The following is an 18,554-nucleotide window of genomic DNA, read 5'->3' as shown; positions in this document are numbered from 1 at the left end:
GAGAGAGTATCATCTTCTTCATTTAATTAAAATATTGAGGTTAACATTTGAACTAATTGATTACATCATAAAAGTGAAGTTATTAAGATTTGAGTGATTTATGATTTATCAACTCTCTTTTTTACTTGTTACAGATGGATTTGAATTATTTTTCGAATTGAAAAATTAATATTTCTTCTATCTCAAAATAAGTGTTATATTTAATTGTTCCATGATAAGTGTTATATTTGATTTTTTAATATAATATTAATTATTTTTTCCACTAATATCCCTAATAAGTGTCTCTTTAGTTTTTTAATATAATATTAATATTAATATTTTTGCCACTAAATTAATACTCCTGATAGTTTTGTAAAATCATTATTATCTCTCATCTATTTATTATTTTTTTTATCTATGTAAAATAACTTAAGATGTCACTTATTTTAAGATGGATGAAATAAATGTGAGTAATGAGAAAAATAAAAAATTTATTATTAACCAAGTACTACTAGTAATTTAATCATCTTGTTTGAGTATCTTGTTTGAGTGTGTTGATTAATATTTTCTTTGACATGTGGCTTGGGATTGAGACTAAAATTAGTACATATAGCATGACAATGGTGCAAATTAATAAACTCACAAATCATAATCATAAATTTTACATTTAATATAATTTATTATAGATAAATGTTAATTAATATTTTAAGAATATTAGTTAAGAAACTAAAAAGATAATTTTTTTTTATTAAAATGCATAAAATTATGTTATCTATGACTTTTTCTACACTCTTTTATGTCATTCAGAATAAACATTTTTTCATTCTAGTTATTTAAAAATACTTTAAATACACTTGTTAGCAAGACTCTTTATTATATTGTAAATTATCATGATACCTTGAGAATTTAAAACTCAAGGCCCTTGCAATTAACTCTTCTAAAATTTCGGTAACCACAAAGCTTAAAAAAAAGACTAATGCCTTATTTGTATAGTAGTTTCATGTGACACTAGTTTTCACACATCTTAATTTTAAGCATATAAAAATAAAAACACATTATAAAAAAATGGTGCTACATTCGTACCTAATTATTAATTTAATCACTAGTAGCATACATAAATCCACACTGTTTTTAGATGATTCTATGTCAGGCACGTGGACAATTTGGCTAAGAGATTTCGTCCACTCATACACAAGACCAAATACATTACCTAAACGGAAAGCAAAATCCATTCTTTATACGCAACATTTCATTAACTATCTTACACTATAATATAAAAAATTATTATTAGTTATTAAATTTATTATTATTCAAACCCTTGTGAGTTTTGAAATGCAGAGCTCAAAACAAGAAGAAAATGTTAAAAAACTGAGGAAGGTTTTTGAATTGTGGAGAAACTGACAAAAAGACAAGAGCTCTTGTGTAAGATACACAAGTTAGATTTCCAAGAAAGGGCAATGCATAATAATAATAATAATATTAGAAGGCATTAATTATTGTGAAGAAGAATCATTTTTCCCAAAATGACCCTTTTGTTTTGTACTCTTCCTCCCTCCAAAGAGTTTGAAAGTTGCACACTCATAAATAAGCCACCACCTAGTGTTGTGTCACAGTTCGTAACAGCTTTAATTCAAACTTTCAAACCCCATTTTTATTTTTTTTATCTCTCTTTCTCGTGTGCCTTTCTAGTGTCTTGGATTTCCTGGTTTTCTGTTTCTTTCTGGGGTATGTCCTTTTCACTTCATCATTTACTCTCTTTTTTTCTCTCATTTTGTTTCATATATATATATATATATATATATATATGCAAGACACTTAAAGTGTTTTCCTCAACTTTGTGTTTTAGTCTTTGTTGAGAGATATTTCTCCCTTCGCAGTTGTGGTGTGATGCTTTCAGATCCTTCAACAGTGTTGGTTGATTGACACCATTGTTCTCTTATGCAAAATATTGTCATCAAAGGTGAGTGTTTGAAATCTATAGTATATTCTCATCAATAGTATTGTTCATTATTTCCATAGAACAATAGAACATGTGTTGTTTAATATTTCCACAATGCTTATGGAATCTATAGTACATTTTTTTTCTTCCATTCTCATTTTTCTTCGCTTTCTGCAAATACAAGCAATTTTCACGACACGTGTGGTGGGTTGATATTTGTTTTGATTTTTTTTTTTATTGAGGGGAATGACCATTAATTTTTTTATCCTCAAAGTTTCTAACTTTCTATTGTTTTTCTTCAGTTTTTGAGTGTTTCTTTGCTTACCAAACTCATAAATGAACACACATTCGGAGAGTCCTCACCATGCCATCAAGATCTTATCCCTTTCAGTTTTTCCTCTGCAGTGTGCAGGGGCCATTGACCCTTGTCTTCTGAATGCCATCTTTTTTGTAGTATTAGTTTTTTTATTGGTCAAATCATTTCTTTCATATGTATATCTTTCAAAGAAAGTTTTTATGATTCCTAATAAATGTTACTTTTAAACCTTTAATTATTACCATGGTGTCTATTAATCTCGGAAACAGATACAATAATTAAATGATATCTAATAAATGTTACTTTTAAATCTTTAGTTATTACTACTGTGGTTCCTATTAAACTTCGAAACAGGTACAATAATTTAATAATCATTGATACTATTAGTAGAATGAAAATATCATTTGTATTCTTCAGATCTTTAGTTGTCTGCAAGTGGAGTAAAATATATATTTTTTTCATATGCGATTTTTTCAATATTTGAACAATATTTCTATACCATTTGCTGTTTTGAAAGGTTGATTAATTTTTTCACTATTCTTTTTTATTAAATATTGTATGGCATGAGCTAAATTTGTTTTTTTTCATCAGTCTCACAATTCACGCGCACGTGAGTGCGTGATTAATTAATCCATGTAAGTTGTCTTATGCTGTGTTTGGTAGCATGGTTTTCTTTTCTCTTTGAATCCATCTGCCAAACATGGCAGTAGGGAATGTTGTGTTGTGTTGGAGGGATTTGAGAAGAAAAGTAAAGAAAATGTGATTAGTATTTAAGAACATTGAAGACCTTCTTCTTCTTCCTCTTGCTCTTTGGAGGAGCCTAAACTTCCAAACATATTGCTTTTATTTATGTACTATTCCCTTGGATGTGTGATTACTTTCTTTGTCTGAATACGAGCCATGGAAATATTAGTCTCTCCAAAGCATGTTTGTGAAAAGGGCATATTCTACTATACACATTATTCAGTTATCTATTTGTCCTTATGCAAGATTTATAAGATTTTGACAAAAAAAAGTTACCTTATGCTATCTTTTGTAACTTTTGTCTAAATACGTGAAAAAGAACAAATGTTAAAATTTATGCTATCTGAATTTCTTTAATTTAAAAAAGAGAAAAAAATAAAACTCTTGCTTAGAACTCAACATTTAAAAGTACAATTGTTTTTATGAAATATTTATGTTATTCACATGTTGCATAACTTTTCACACATTATGTACATATCTAGTGTGGAAGTATTGTCATTGTCATAACAATTCATAGTTTTTAATTGCATTGGTTCCAAAAAGAGTTGTATGTGGTCACATTATATTTTTAAGGTCAAAGGTAAAAGAACTTTCAATTGTGATACAAATTCACTACTACACTACTTGAATTTTAATCTCTCTCTCTCTTCATATGCATCTGTATCCACTATGGGGTAGTGTTGCCATTCCTTTTTATAATGTGGGGTCTTGATGGGTTCAGTTTCCTAAAAGGGAGAGACAATTGCAAAGAGAAAGGATATTCTACCATCTGAATATCATTTTCATTTCTGAGAAGTGTAATTTGCAGCATATAAATAAATAAAAAAGAGATAATAAACAGAAGAATATATTTACCAAATAACTGTGGGCTCCAACATTACTTTTTTCTTTTTCTGGTCTGTGATGGTCAGTCCCCACAATTTTCAAAATAACACAAGATCTTGATACTGATTTTCCTTCAATAATTGTTTTACCTACTGCTATCTACAAGTTACATGGACTGAGTAACTTCTCAACTATTGATTTTTTTTCTTAACAAGTTTGTTTGTTTGTGTTACAATTATTCATTTTTTCTTTTGATGTTAATGAGCTAACGTTTGATGCTTGCTTTTAGGCTCTCATCATTGCTAAGCTTCTGATTCAAAAAAGAGGTCCATGAACAACAAACTACTTTGGACTACAACTCAGAAGCCAAGGTAAAAAAGCACTGATATGACTACTATTTGAGTTGTACCCTCTGTCAACTCCATTATACAACCACTTGAATATGTGGTGGGCCTAGTGCAATTAATGGTGAATTGAAATAGTGCTTACTTCTTTGCTAGGAGTATCAGGTTGCTTATATATATATGGGGTCACATAAAAATTCTTTTTTGCCTTTCTTGGGGTGGTTGTTTTGTATTATCTCTATGAGTTTTAAACTGTGGACCATTGTTTTGTATTAGGTTGCATTTACTCCGTTTGTGTAAAACATGCAACATTTACAGCACTTACATGCTTGTAAACAACGCAAAAAGCACTGAATAAAGTAGGTTCTGACTCTGCATGCTTTCTTGCTCTTGGGGGTGGTATTAAAGGCATACTTTTATAGCATGTCATTGTTTGAACACAGGACCAGTGTGCAATGTGGGGCTGCTGCTTTATGCATCTTTTCTTTTTTTATCTCTTGATTTTTCCGAAAGGGTCTTCTACCTTCCTAGTTTCTAGTGGAAGATAAATTTTGGTATCTTGGGTTTAAATCAATTGCCTTTTAGTTTAATAGTCGCGGTTGTAGTGAGTTGGCTCCTTTATGATAATGAGGGTTTAAGGCTTTCAAGGTCATAAATGTACATAGCCATTGTGAATTTTTTTGTCTCTCTATATCTCTTACCAAATTATGGTTTGGAGAAGGTTGAGGCTAGATGAGGGAATATAAAAGCCTAACTGCCATTAACTTGAAACTACTCCATTTGCTTCATATAGTGCTTCATAGAGGTATAGTGAGATCTTGAAGAATGTTTTCTCATTGTCATTTCTCTACTGTTAATAAAAGCTGGCAAGTGCAAAATTGCTAAAAAGGTTCCATGCCCCCACTCCTCTACCCCTTTTGTTATAAATGGTGCATTGTTTATCTTGTACCTTTTATTCTATTATTTATATCTATATAAGTAGGTTATGCCCCTTCTTTTATAAATGTAATTATGTGTACTGCTCTTCATGTTTCTAGTGTTTCTAAAGTGGACGGAGTTTACTTGTTCATACAGTTTATTCATTTGAACTTGCATTTTTGTTAGCAGGTGAGACTATTTTAGCCAACAAATCCTTCATAGTGTTCCATTGTTTGCTATCTTCAAGCATATCAGATGCCAAGATCAAGGTTGGATAATTGTATCCATTTGTAATAATAATATTCCATTGCTTTCATATACTAGCATCTCTATATCTATATTCTCTGATTGCTAATAAACTTAATTTTATGTTTTCTTTCTGTTTTCCTTGTTCATCAACCAAGCAATGCATGTCACTCTTAGTGCTGCTTATATGTATCATTGGTGCATTTGTCAAAGTTATATTTGTATTTGTTTTCCCTGGTTCCAATTTTATTGATCAATCCGCACTATATATCTTTAGCTCTCCCTCTAATGAATAAAATCTGTATGATGAATGGAAATGTATCATATCTGTTAATGATGAATGGAAATGTATCATTTCTGTTAATGATGAAAACTACTTCTGAGCCAGTACTTATAAGCTAAGTTTTGGGTTACATTGGTTGTTGAGTTTTTATGAGCCTCTTTGAGCGATTCTCATCACACATTGAGAAATTCTGCATAACGTACTGATGCCTTGTTAGATAAAAATTGTTCTTTGGAATCTGACGGAACAAGTCAAGTTTTGAAGTTGAAAGTTTTTTTGGCAATATCAGTACGTGGTGATCAATGTAAGGATGAAGGTTCTGATCACCATTGTGAAGACTGTTGAAACTGAAACAAGTGGTTTCTTTGTCTGCTTCTGCCTTTAGTATACAATGTTATTATTGATCTCTATGCTATTTATCATGTTATGATATATTTATTGAAAATTGGAGTATTACAAACACAATTTTGATGTGGAGCATGTTACTATGTTGTGTCCCTTGATGAGAAAAGGCAGCCAATTCTATATCCATTTTTCAGTTAACTGGTAGTTTCTTTAAATAGTTTTTGATGAAGCCTTCATTTCCAACCAGGGGGTCTGAGTTGCCTCAAAGGCAGTCTCCACGAGGTCCACATCAACATCGGACATCAAGTTCTGATTCTGATCCGTTGCATCATCGGCTGATTGCTGACCGAAGTCCAAAGCTAGGAGACCGGCGTTCCCCAAGAGGTACTCAATCTGAGGGATTAAATCAGAAGAAGCTAGGAACTCGTATTGCAGATTTGGAATCTCAGCTCGGTCAAGCACAAGTAGAGTTGAAAGTTTTAAAGGACCAGCTAGCTTCTGCTGAAGCTGCAAAGAAAGAAGCTCAAGATGAGCTAGTGAAGAAAGCTGTGCAATCAGTATTGCCAGTGGTAGAGAAGCTCCAAGAGAAATCCACTTCCAAGAATGCTCCAGAGTCTAATAAAACTGAAATCAAACCCCAAGATGTTATACCTGATGACGACCAACTAGAGACTGATGTGTTTGAAGTTCCAATTGAGAAGTTGACAATTGAATTCAGCAAACCAGCTGATCAATCAGAAAAGGAAACTCAACCATTTGAAGACACAAATGCAGCAGCAATATCAAAGCCAGAAAAGCTTTCTGTGGATGAACATGAACTGACACTAAAGAATGATGAAATTGCATTGTTGAAAACCAGTTTGGAAGAGAAAGGTAAGGAGTTAGAGTCCATGAGTAATGAAAAGGAGAATCTGAAGAACCAACTGAATGAAGCAGTTTCAAAAGTGTCTGCTGCTCAAACCAAGGAAGAAGGAATGACTTTGCAGTTGAACCAACTGAGAGAAGAGTTGGAAACCAGTAAAGCCAATGCAGACAAGTTGGATGAGAAGTTGAAATCTGTGGAAGCAGAAAAGGAGGGGTTGGAGTCAGAGATGAAGAAGCTAAGGGTGCAAACTGAGCAATGGAGAAAAGCAGCAGATGCTGCAGCTGCAGTGCTTGCTGGGGGTGTGGATATGAGTGCAAGGATTCCTGAAAGGTGTGGCTCCATGGATAAGCACTTTGGTGGCACATTTGAGACACCTGCTGGTAGGTACAATGGCTATGTGGGGTCTCCCGGTATGGCTGATGACTTGGATGACAGTTTTGGAGGTGGAAAGAGGAAGGGTTCTGGGATTAGAATGTTTGGTGATTTATGGAAAAAGAAGAGCCAAAAGTGATGTCTGGCTTATATATTCAGTGAGTAAATTAGTAGTACTTTAACTAAGGTCATGTTTTGATGGTAGCAGAAACTGCAAAAGCAGTTGCTTACTGTTTTGCATCTTTCTGGTATCTTTAGTCATTTCTGGTATTATTAAGGCCATTAAGCGTGTAGTGTTACTGTTGCATGATCTGTGCAAGGTAGTGAACTTTTTGAAAGATGGATTATATATTTCACTTCTCCTGAAGCTGCGATGAGCACTTTTACTTGTTTTTAGGCATATTCTCCGGTTTTGCACTGCTTGGAGTTAATGTCTTAAAGAACATGCTTCATTTTCTGTTAACTTTGGTATGACTCTAAAATAACGTTAATATCTAAAATGTTATATTGTTTGCCAGTGAGCAACTTCGTATGTGGAACCTCATTATCAATGGCTGAGGAAGGTAATATGTTGATTAGATAGATAGATACTGGAAACAAATGCATGATCCAAATATTGAAGAGGTAGCTTAGCTTGAGTAAAGTTAGACCAAGCTCCATAATATGCCTATGCTTGCGCTCTATTGCACCATTTTGATGGTGAGTATGAGGGCAGATGAGTCTCTGCTGAATACCATGTTCGTAGATTAGTGTATCTAATAACAGCACTCAATTTTGTGGGAGAAGCAAAGCTAGTAATGATCAGATGAAAATAATATACAAAAAGGTGAGTGCAAGATTCAATTTTATGATAGCCTAACTGCCCACGTGATTGCAGTAAAATTCATTTTGAGTAAATCACGACCAATAATGATCCTGCAAAATTCATTTTGAGTAAACAGGTTTGATAATTGTCTAGTGGCGTCATTCTAGAAAGACGACTTACTACTTGAGTGGGGATTAATCTTGCAGTAACGGTTAATTCTCTAGCAAAATTAGTTCTATTGTTTTTTTACCCGAAGTACATATCTCTTGTTTTGGATTTCACGAAATAACACCTTTTGCCAACTGGAAAAGTTCTCATCCTGACACAAGACGATCATCATCTTTATTTACTATAAACAACGCAGTTGTAAGTACCTAAAATGTGTAGGAAATACAGGTCAGTGTGTTGTGCATCTACATGTGCCTGTCAAAAATTCTAAACATAGTCACAAATTTAGACTTAAATCAATTTTTAGCCCAAAACGGTAATCCGTGTTTAAAATGCTTAATTCATACTCAATATAACTCAGACTTTTGAACACTAAACAATAATAATCCAATTCTACTTCCGGCATGTGGCGTGATGTATAACACTCAAAATTATGGAGAGGAGGAATTGAGAAGCAAAGCAGATAGCAGCACAAATAACAAATCTATGCTCTATATACAAATAAAATAAATCAGTCTAATTTATGCTTTTTTTCTTCCATTCTCCTTAAACAACATAACCAGCATTTCTGCAGATTTCTGTAAGAGCTTGAAAACTGTGTATTTCTATTCTAGTCATACAAGAAATATGCATATGACACACATTCCATTGCAAGTACAACTTACAATTACAATCTAATGAGCAACAGTTAAACAAAAAGTCATTCAATATTTATGACTACTAGTCCTCATCATCACTTCCGTAATTTTGACACAAAGATAATAGTCCACTAGCAGTATTTGTTTCATTATCTTTCTCTTGTTTCTTTTGTTCTGGTTCTGCAGGACTTTTAACGTCAGAGGTCACTGGTTTCTTAATGACAGAAATCCTCACTAAAGAATTAAGCTTTCCACCACTGCGTGAATTTTCTGCAAATAACCAACATATGGCATAATGTGTTACATTCCCAAGTTGATAGTATTATTAAACATCTCTTGGAAGAAAAATATCAGATACATAAATAAATCAAACTATAGCCAACTACACATGAATCAAAATGAAATAATGCTAATGTGGATGGTGTGCAGCTATCAACCCCCACCCCCTTTCTGCAAATCATACTAGTGTTATGAAAAAGGCTACACAAATATTAGGCAAACAAAGATCAGATTAGTGCAGAGCTCAAATCAATATATCATTACAGAGCGATCGAATCAGATTTTCTTTTTAATAGGAGGGGGTGCATGGGGGCTGTGTTCCTTGACTAATACCACCCGGAGAGAGCGAGATCACAAATGTAAGGTAAAAGCAGATTAGTTGATATAATACACAATTGAAGATGGTCCATCAAATTGATCTGCTCTCATGTTAATCCTCTTTCAATAGAAATGACTTCACTGAGCAGTAACATTACTTAAAATTCAGTGTACATGATGCATTGGTGAAGTTTGATGTATCTATCTAGTTGATAAACACATTTAAAAAGTGCACATACCTTGTTTGCCAGAATCATCCAAACTGGCTTTTGTCAGAGTGTCAGTTGGTTTGCTTGGACAATCTTCTGAAATCTTTTGCCTCTGCAGACAGATACAAACATAAGCTCAAACAGTTGTACATGATTTTGTCATCTTAAATTCAAAATATCAGACACCTAAAAAAATGCTCAGCCTCAAATTTGCAAAGTTAGAAAAACTTCAACTATATGTCAAACCATTTGATGATCTTCACATATATACCATATTTCTCCCATATTTCAAGTTTTAATGTAAACATATAAAAAAATATAAACTTACTTTAAAAAAAATGTAAGCAAATAATCCATTAAAAAAGAAGATACAAATTAAATGGTAAGAGACAAAAAGCAAAGATCAAGAACACATGCAACATGGCATGCCAATATCTCTCTGAAGATCTAAGAAACCCCTTAAAAACAGACCAATAGAAAAACACTGCAAACAAGCTAGAAAATATGCATTTGAATTTTGGGGAATGTTGAAAGTCAGAAATGCCAGTTCTAGATTATCAAGTTTTGTTTTTTTGCAGAAATAAACAAGTGTAATTAACAAGTCTTTCAGGTGCAACTTCATTTTTTGACACTTGACAAGCAAAAAAAAATTCAAGCAGCCATTTTCATGCTGTGGGCACTGTTGAACTTCATAATTAAGTTCTCCCTTTTTGTTTCTTTAATGATCAAAAATGTTTTTTTTCCTAACCACTTTGTTACTCATTTTTACAATCCTCTAGGTCATTTTGTACACCCTAATATTAACACCAGAAACTTTACACAAGTTGACAAGAAATTTCATAAGAGCCTGCCACACATGTTCTGAATGAATACTGGATAGTGCAATCAAATTCACAGAGAACAGCTGGTTTAGAAAAAGAGTCAAGAAATGACTCAAGATAATGGTAACTGAAAATAGGGGATATAAGAGTAATGTAAGGTTAAAGGTTAAAGATCTTGGATTTCAGCAGTTCAGATGGGACGAAAAAGATCATGAGTGAGTTGCATGATGCTGCCATAATTAATTAGGCCTGTGAGTATTGTACTCAGTTAAGTGAGTTTAGAGTGTTGAAGTTAGAGTTTACAGTTTCACAAATTCTTGCTCTACAAGTTTCCAATATCTAGTGTAAAAGCTACAATGCAACAGAAACTGTTTGGGAATGAAATTAGAGTTTACAGTTTCACAAATTCTAGTTTCTCTCTCTCGCTCTCTTCTCTTTCTCTCTGTTTCTATTATGGTATACAGAGCTTGAAGATCCTGCAATGGCCGAATCTAATCCTCCTTCTTCTGTTCCTCCTTCCTTCTCTTCATCTTTTGCTTTCGTGCACTCAATCACTAAGAAGCTCACTGATTCAAACTTCTTGCTGTGGAGGCAACACGTAGAACCAGAGATCAAAGCGCATCAATTACACAGATATCTAGTGTATCCAAACATTCCTCTCAGATATGCAAATGAAGCTGATCAGGATTCAAGCCCCATGAATCCTGCGTACATTGCATGGGAGATACAAGATTAAATTCTCCTCACGTGGCTTCAATCATCTCTTTCTAGCTCAATTTTATCGTGTGTACTAGGGTCCATTCATGCGTTTCAAGTGTGGGAGAAAATTCACGATCATTTTCAGAAGTTAACTAGAGCAAAAGCTCATCAACTTTGCACAAAGTTGCGATCTACTACTCTTGATAACAAATCCGTCTCGGAATTTCTTCTGCACATCAAAGCTTTGGCTGATGCGCTAGCTTCAATCAGAGATCCGATCATACCGGAGCAACATGTTGATGTTATTCTAAAAGGACTACCTTCTGATTACAACTTGGTGATTTCGGTTATCGAAAGCAAGTTCGAACTGATGCAAATTGAGGAAGTTCGAACTGGTGCACTAGCAGCACTTGGTTCCCAGACTCCAGAGCATCTTATCATGTCACTGCAGATCAGAATAACATCTGCCAACTCAGCTCTTTTGAAGGTCCAGACCAAATTTTCATTGGTAATGGACAAGGTCTGCACATTTCTTCCTCTGGATCCTCTTATTTTCAGTCACCTGTCAAATCTAATGTCTCTTTGTCGTTGCATAATTTGCTTCATGTTCCCTCAATCACCAAAAATCTGATACGTGTCAGTTGCTTTGATAAAGATAATTTAGTTTTCTTTGAGTTTCATGGTGACTATTGTCTTGTGAAATTTCAGGAAACTACAGAAATACTGCTTCAAGGCACAGTGGATTCTGATGGCTTGTACCAGTTTCCAAGCCTCCACTTGCAGCCTCAGTCCAAGTTGTGTTTTCCAGCAAATTGTTTAGTCTTTAATTCTGATTCACAAACAAAATATGTATCTACTGTTGTTTCTCCTAGTTATAGGTTTATGTGGCATGTCCGCTTAGGACACCCCAATGATCATACACTCAAACTTGTATTAAATCATTGTAATATACCCATATCAAATAAAGAGACTACTTTCTTTTGTTCTGCTTGTGCTATAGGCAAATCTCACAGATTTTAAGCTCCTTTGTCTACTACTTATTCTAAACCTTTAGAACTTGTTTTCAGTGATTTGTGGGGACCGTCCCCTATGCCTTCTTTCAGTGGCTTTCGATATTATTTGTCCTTTGTTAATGCTCATTCATGGTTCACTTAGATATACCTTCTAAATTCCAAAGCTGATACTTTCACTGTCTTTAAACAGTTTTAAAACATGGTTGAGCTGCAATTTAATTACAAACAGATTGGGGGGGGGGGGGGGGGGGGAGGGTAGAGAGCTCAGACCTCTCAATAAATTTCTCACAGATTTGGGGATAATTCACAGGCTTGCTTGTCCTCACACACATCACCAAAATGGTGTAATTGAGAGGACACATCGTCACATTGTAGAGTTAGGTCTCACTCTTCTTATTCATGCATCTATGCCTCTTGAGTTTTGGGATCAGGCATTTGTCACTGCTGACAAATGCTGTCCACCTCATAAACAGACTACCTACTGCTTCTTTAAATTTTTCAGTCCCTTATACTGTTCTGTTTGGTCAACCTCCTTCATATAAACATTTTAGAGCATTTGGTTGTGCTTGTTTTCCCTTTCTAAGACCTTGCAACTCTCAAATTGGAATTTCGATCTCATGAGTCCCTTTTCCTAGGATACTCCTCTAACCATAAGGACTATAGGTGCTTGTCTCCAAATGGAAAAGTTTTCATTTCCAAAGATGTGGTTTTTAATGAGACCAAATTTCCATACCCTGTTCTATTTTCTAAACCAAGTTCTTCTTTATCCCCATCATCCTCATCTTCATTTTCTGCAAACATTCCCCTTGCTGATCCAGCAACCTTCATTCATACTTCAACCACCATTCAGTGTCCATCAACTTCTGCACAAAATAATGTTTCTAATCCCTCTTCCCCTCCTCAAGACTTTGCACCCAATCCACCTCCTTCTCAGTCTATATATATAGTTTCTGAACCTGTCACTCAACCAGTTGACCCTGTCACCCAATCAGTTGACCATGTCACTCAACCGTTGGCTACTGATTCTGTCTCAGAACTTCCCTCTACCACTGCATCTGTCTCCAGTTCAGATTCTTCTTCTGAGTCAACCTTCCATTTTCCTGTTCCTTAAAATTCTCACCCTATGCAGATCAGGGCTAAGTCTGGTATTGTCCAAACCAGACTGCATCCCTCATTATTCCTCACACACACAGAGCCTAAATCTGTCAAACAGGCATTACAGGATCCTAACTGGCAGACTGCTGTGCAAGCTGAGTGTAATGCTTTACTTAATAACAAGCCTTCGACTCTTGTTCCTCTCCCTCCTGGTCGCCAAGCCATCGGCTGCAAATGGATATTTCAGGTCAAGGAGAATCCTGATGGCTTCATTAACAGGTACAAGGCCAGATTGGTGGCAAAAGGCTTTCATCAAGTGCAGGGGTTTGATTTTAATGAGACCTTTTCTCTTGTGGTTAAACCTACCACTATTAGACTCATTCTCGTATTAGCTCTCAGTCATCATTGGAGTTTACATCAACTAGATGTCAACAATGCATTCCTCAATGGCCTTCTTCATGAAACCATTCACATGCAACAACCTCCTGGTTTCTTTTCACAGGATAAAACTCTTGTCTACAGAATGAACAGGGCTCTCTATGGGCTAAAACAGGCCCCTAGGCAGTGGTTTGAAAGGTTCCAAAGTACTTCACTGCAATATGGGTTTCACACCAGTAAATGTGACCCCTCTCTCTTCATTTAGAAAAGGGACAGAGATGTTGTTTATCTTTTAGTATATGTTGATGATATTATCATCACTGGAAGCTCTAGTTCTATTGTGCAAACTATTGTTGGTCATTTAAATTCCACCTTTGCTCTGAAACAACTTGGTCAACTAGATTACTTTCTTCGTAAAGTTCATCGCACTTCTTCTGGTTCTCTTTTACTAACTCAGCAAATATATAAGAGATCTTCTGCACATAAATAACATGGCTGAAGCCAAACCAATCTCTTCTCCTATGGTGATTAACTTGAAGCTTTCCAAAGCTGGTAATGGTTTCTTACAAGATCCCACTCTGTACAGGTCAGTAGTAAGGACTCTTCAGTATGCCACTATTACAAGGCCAGAGATCAGTTTTTCTGTAAGCAAAGTATCCTCCGGTACCTTAAGGGTACTCTGCACTTTGGTCTCAAATTTGTTCCAGCCTCTCTTCATCAGCCCTTAAGTCTGCATGCTTACTGCAATGCTGACTAGGCGGCTGACCCTGATGACCACAGGTCCACGTCAGGTGCAGCTATCTTCTTGGGACCAAATCTGGTCTCCTGGGGGTCCAGAAAGCAGCAAATGGTAGCTCACTCTAGTACAGAAGCAGAGTACAGGAGCTTAGCTCAAACTTCAGTTGACATTTTGTGGCTTCAAACCTTACTTCAAGAACTTGGGGTTCCTAAAGCCTCTCATTTTCTGTGATAATCAAAGTGCAGTGGTGGCCCAGGCACACAACCCAATTCTTCATTCAAGAACCAAACATATGGAGATTGATCTTTTCTTTGTAAGGGAGAAAGTTCTCAGCAACAAACTCTATGTGGTTCATATACCAGCTCAGGACCAGTGGGCGGACCTCCTCACTAAACCTCTCTCTCCTACTAGGTTTCAGTTTATTAGGGACAAACTGAAGGTGTTGGAGCTCTCTCAAGCTCACCCACCTTAAGTTTGGGGCCGGGGGGGTATGTGAGTTAGAGTGCGGAAGTTAGTAGTCCAGCTGTCATGTGACAGCTTGGAAATTAACAGTTAGAAGCTTGTTCTGCAATTTTCCAATATATAGTATAAAAGCTACAATGTAACAGAAACTGTTTGAGAATGAAATTAGAGTTTACAATTCCACAAATTCCAGTTTCTCTCTCGCTCTCTCTTCTTCTCTTTCTCTCTGTTTCTATTAAGGCCAACAAGACATTAAAGAAAAATCTATTACTACAACACACATTCACTTGTCATCATCTTACCTTAGTATTAGAACTGGATGTTTCGCCATGTCCATTTGAAAACTGATCCAATTGCTCCTCTGTTTCAATATCTTCATCACGAATTCTTCTGACAAAACCGTCTGAATTCTGTTTAAACAAACCATATAGATTAATTTCAAAAAGGAAATAGACTGAAAATATAAGTAGATAGAAGTCTAGAACGTGGAAAACTAGAAGTGCAGGATAGTAATACTTGCATGAAAGACAACTGATTTTATCAGAGCTTCATCTTCTTGTTCCAGCCTTTTCTCCTGAAAGCATTATATAGGTTAACTCATTTATCAAGGGGGAAATTGATAATTAAAGAATGCTTCAAAATTACAAACTGTAATTATACCATACCCCAAAATTAGAAATAATAGATAATAAATTTTACACTGGTTGTTTAACAATAATAAAAGTTCAGGGGTAGCAATTAAAGGGTGTGCATTCAAGTTTGCAACCCAATTTCTTGTCAAGAGAACCAGTATTTTGGTTCCAAAAGCACTACTGAGATAGCACTGAAAGAAAATACCAAACACCAAACCAAAAAAGCTAGTTTTGTGATTATCAAAACAGGTTTTAAAGAGAAATTAATCAGAGTTGAACAAATACTAGTATGAGAGACTTTTAGAAGTTTCATATTGCATATATTCCTGTTCCAGTTGTAATCAATAACTAACACTTGCTTCAAACCGGAAATTTCTTGAAGAAAGCAAATATATTATATACTAACTTTTATCATACCTTGTCAGCTGCTGTGCGCTGCAGAGCCTCCAGCATTTCATCAACAGTGACAGTTGCATGCCTAGACTGGAAAATGAATGAGTAGTGTTAGCAATTACCATAGACAGACTTCACATTCATACACATGCAATTATTAGAACAACTCATGCAAAATATTTGTCATACTTTTACAGCAAAAATGCACTATATTCTACAACTATAATGCCCAGGTTTAAAATTTAATACATCATTTATGCACGGGTTTAAAATTTAATACATTGCAGTCTCAGTAGTAAGTACCTTCATTGACTTCATCTCATCCAATGCAGCAAGGATGTCCATCTCCCTTTTAGAATCCAGGGTTCTATTCTCCAATGATTTCATAGCATCTCCCATCTCTTCAGCATCCCTCTTCTCCTTCGTTTTATCAGCTTCTTCATCTTCTGCACGCCAAGGTTCAAAATTTCTGGTTGCACCAGATTCAACGATGTAATCCGAATTCTGCGGATCAGTCTTCATGGTAACCTCAGCTGAGCACTTAGTGCATTTAAAGTAGAACCTGAATATTTGAATTCCCAGATATGTCTGCCCAAAATAAATCAAACAAAAAGTTCAATCTCAATGTCACAATTGAATCAAATGACGCATAAAGCAAGAAGAAATTATGAACCTCCAATTTCTATGAATATTTTAAACAGAAACGTATAATCAATCATAAAATTGAAAAAACCCAATACAAAATTCCAAAGAGACAAACATTAGAATTTCCTTTAAAAAAGTATACAAATTAAACTGAAATGCAGGTACTGAAGATCGAAAAATTGAAATTGAAATTGTATTATAATAATAATCAAACCTCGCCAATAACATCTTCCTTTCTGGAATTGAACTTGGTTCCTTTGTAGATGTAATTACCACAAGTGTTGCATCGAATGCTCATTGGAAGCATCATGCGGACCTTGATCTGCTGGTTCTTTGGCCTTCTTGCTCTGGGAAGCTTCGACGGATCAAAGTCCGGTGGGTAATACTTGTTCAACACCTTCCTCTCTCCCATCTTTCTTCAAATTCAAATTTCTTCCTGCATTTACCAAAAACCGAGTAAATTAAATTCAACAGCAGGAACAACCCCTGGTTTTCTTCTATCTATGATAAAAAATAAGCAATTATGGATAACTGAAAGCCAACAACAGCAATAATAACTACGACCACAATGTGGATGCATAAGCCTAAGTTTGAGTTGGAAAAAATGCTCTTTCAGTCTTAAACCCTAAACTCACAAACCATATCTCTCTAATTAGTTTAGTGCGTGTTTGGATGTACATAGGCAAAATTGATTTTCAATGAAATTGATTTTGCACAATTGATTTTGGTTAAAATTAATTTTGAAGTGATGTGATTTGTGTTTGGATGTTTTTATTATGAAATTTAGGAGCAAAACTCATTATAGAATCAGTTCTACAACTTAAAACCAAACATGCACATACCCTATTAAAAAAATGAAGCAAATTTTCATGAATTCCCCAAGAAAAGAAGATTTTAGCTCCTAGAACTACATATGGGCAGGCGTGAATCCCCCAAAAAACAATGAGGAACAAGAGTCAAAATTCCATCACGCAATGCTTGAAAATTGAACAGAACGAAGGCAATACAACTAGACGAGTTGGTCCAACACATATTCTAAAAAAATCACTTCGAAAAGGAAAATATAAATGATGAGATTAATTAGCCCAACTCCAAAGGAGTGATCGAATTAAAAGAGGTTCTGAAGCAATTGCAAAGAAGAGGAATCCATTGGTGAGAGGGAAAGAAAAATAAAAGAATGAAAAGGGGAGGAATCGACAGATACCTTCTCGTCGATGACGGCGGCAAGGTTCGAACAGGAGCGGAGAGGGTGCAGTGTAGGATCACAGATAGCGGAGAGGGAACTCGGAACTTGATAGGGAACTATTGCCCTTGCTACTTACACCCTTTTCTACTATGTACACCACCGTACCCGTAGGGGTGAAAATGAGCCGAGCAGCTTGTCGAGGACCTTTGGCTCGGTTCTGCTTGTTTACTATAAAAAGTCAAGCTCAAGTTTTTTCAAAAGTCTTTTTAGATAAAAAGGTCAAGCTCAAAGTATAAAAAAAGCTTGTTAAGCTTGACAAGCCGGTTTGTTTAACTAATAATAATAATAATAATAACTTTATTTTATCAAATCTTATCTTATCCAGATTTTATTCCATCTAGATTTTATTTCGTCCAGATTTTATTTCATCCAATCTTATCTTATCCTTTCCAAATTTTATTTTATTTCGTTTATGGGTTTGGACTTAAAATAGATTTGTGAGCTTTGGGGCTGAGGACCTATATAACAGCACCAAGGTTTTAGTTTAGGGATTTTTTTTCGGAGAGGAGAATAATTCTAGGATTTTAGAATTCCGGTTTTATTACTGTTCATGCACACTGTTCACGTAGAATAAAATTCGTTTTCTGCAATTTTGTTTCGGCTTCAATCTAAAGTTTCGTTTCTACTTATTAATGGAAGGTTAAGTCTCTGGCATTGTTTTCTCTCGAGGATCAAGCACAACTCTCTTTGAGGTTTTGTTATTACTATATTGATTAGTTTTTCCTCTTTACCAATTACTTTGTATTTGTTGCTATTAATCCATGCATGCTTAGTGCTTGATTAATTGTCTCTGCGCTTAATTTACGTTCATGCTTAATGATTAGTTTCGTTCATGATT

General features: G+C 35.1%; 2 protein-coding genes across 12 annotated transcripts; one reads left to right on the top strand and one right to left on the bottom strand.

Annotated features, from left to right (window-relative positions):
• Positions 1–1,551: 1,551 nt before the first annotated feature.
• Positions 1,552–7,543, top strand: LOC100816870 (interactor of constitutive active ROPs 4). Of its 11 annotated transcripts, none has more exons than XM_003546718.5 (5): positions 1,552–1,704; positions 1,857–1,939; positions 4,093–4,174; positions 5,255–5,334; positions 6,187–7,543. In XM_003546718.5, the coding sequence occupies exons 4-5, from the start codon at positions 5,321–5,323 to the stop codon at positions 7,313–7,315; spliced, it is 1,143 nt and encodes a 380-aa protein (XP_003546766.1). In that variant the 5' UTR covers positions 1,552–1,704; positions 1,857–1,939; positions 4,093–4,174; positions 5,255–5,320; the 3' UTR covers positions 7,316–7,543. The 11 variants fall into 11 exon arrangements, with proteins under 11 accessions (XP_003546766.1, XP_040865444.1, XP_006598165.1 ...); XM_041009510.1 differs by having other exon boundaries at positions 5,252–5,334; XM_006598102.4 differs by having other exon boundaries at positions 1,573–1,704; positions 1,826–1,939; positions 5,252–5,334.
• Positions 7,544–8,645: 1,102 nt separating this feature from the next.
• On the bottom strand, positions 8,646–17,734 carry LOC100816349 (unknown). Its single transcript, NM_001289360.2, has 8 exons — positions 17,675–17,734; positions 16,685–16,906; positions 16,129–16,413; positions 15,850–15,915; positions 15,321–15,374; positions 15,103–15,210; positions 9,624–9,705; positions 8,646–9,057 (listed from the first exon to the last, which is right to left on the bottom strand). The coding sequence occupies exons 2-8, from the start codon at positions 16,880–16,882 to the stop codon at positions 8,870–8,872; spliced, it is 981 nt and encodes a 326-aa protein (NP_001276289.2). The 5' UTR covers positions 16,883–16,906; positions 17,675–17,734; the 3' UTR covers positions 8,646–8,869.
• Positions 17,735–18,554: the final 820 nt, after the last annotated feature.

The sequence above is a fragment of the Glycine max genome, chromosome 15 (genome assembly GCF_000004515.6).
Source record: "Glycine max cultivar Williams 82 chromosome 15, Glycine_max_v4.0, whole genome shotgun sequence".
NCBI lineage: Eukaryota > Viridiplantae > Streptophyta > Magnoliopsida > Fabales > Fabaceae > Glycine > Glycine max.
This window is presented reverse-complemented; position numbering and strand designations above follow the sequence as displayed.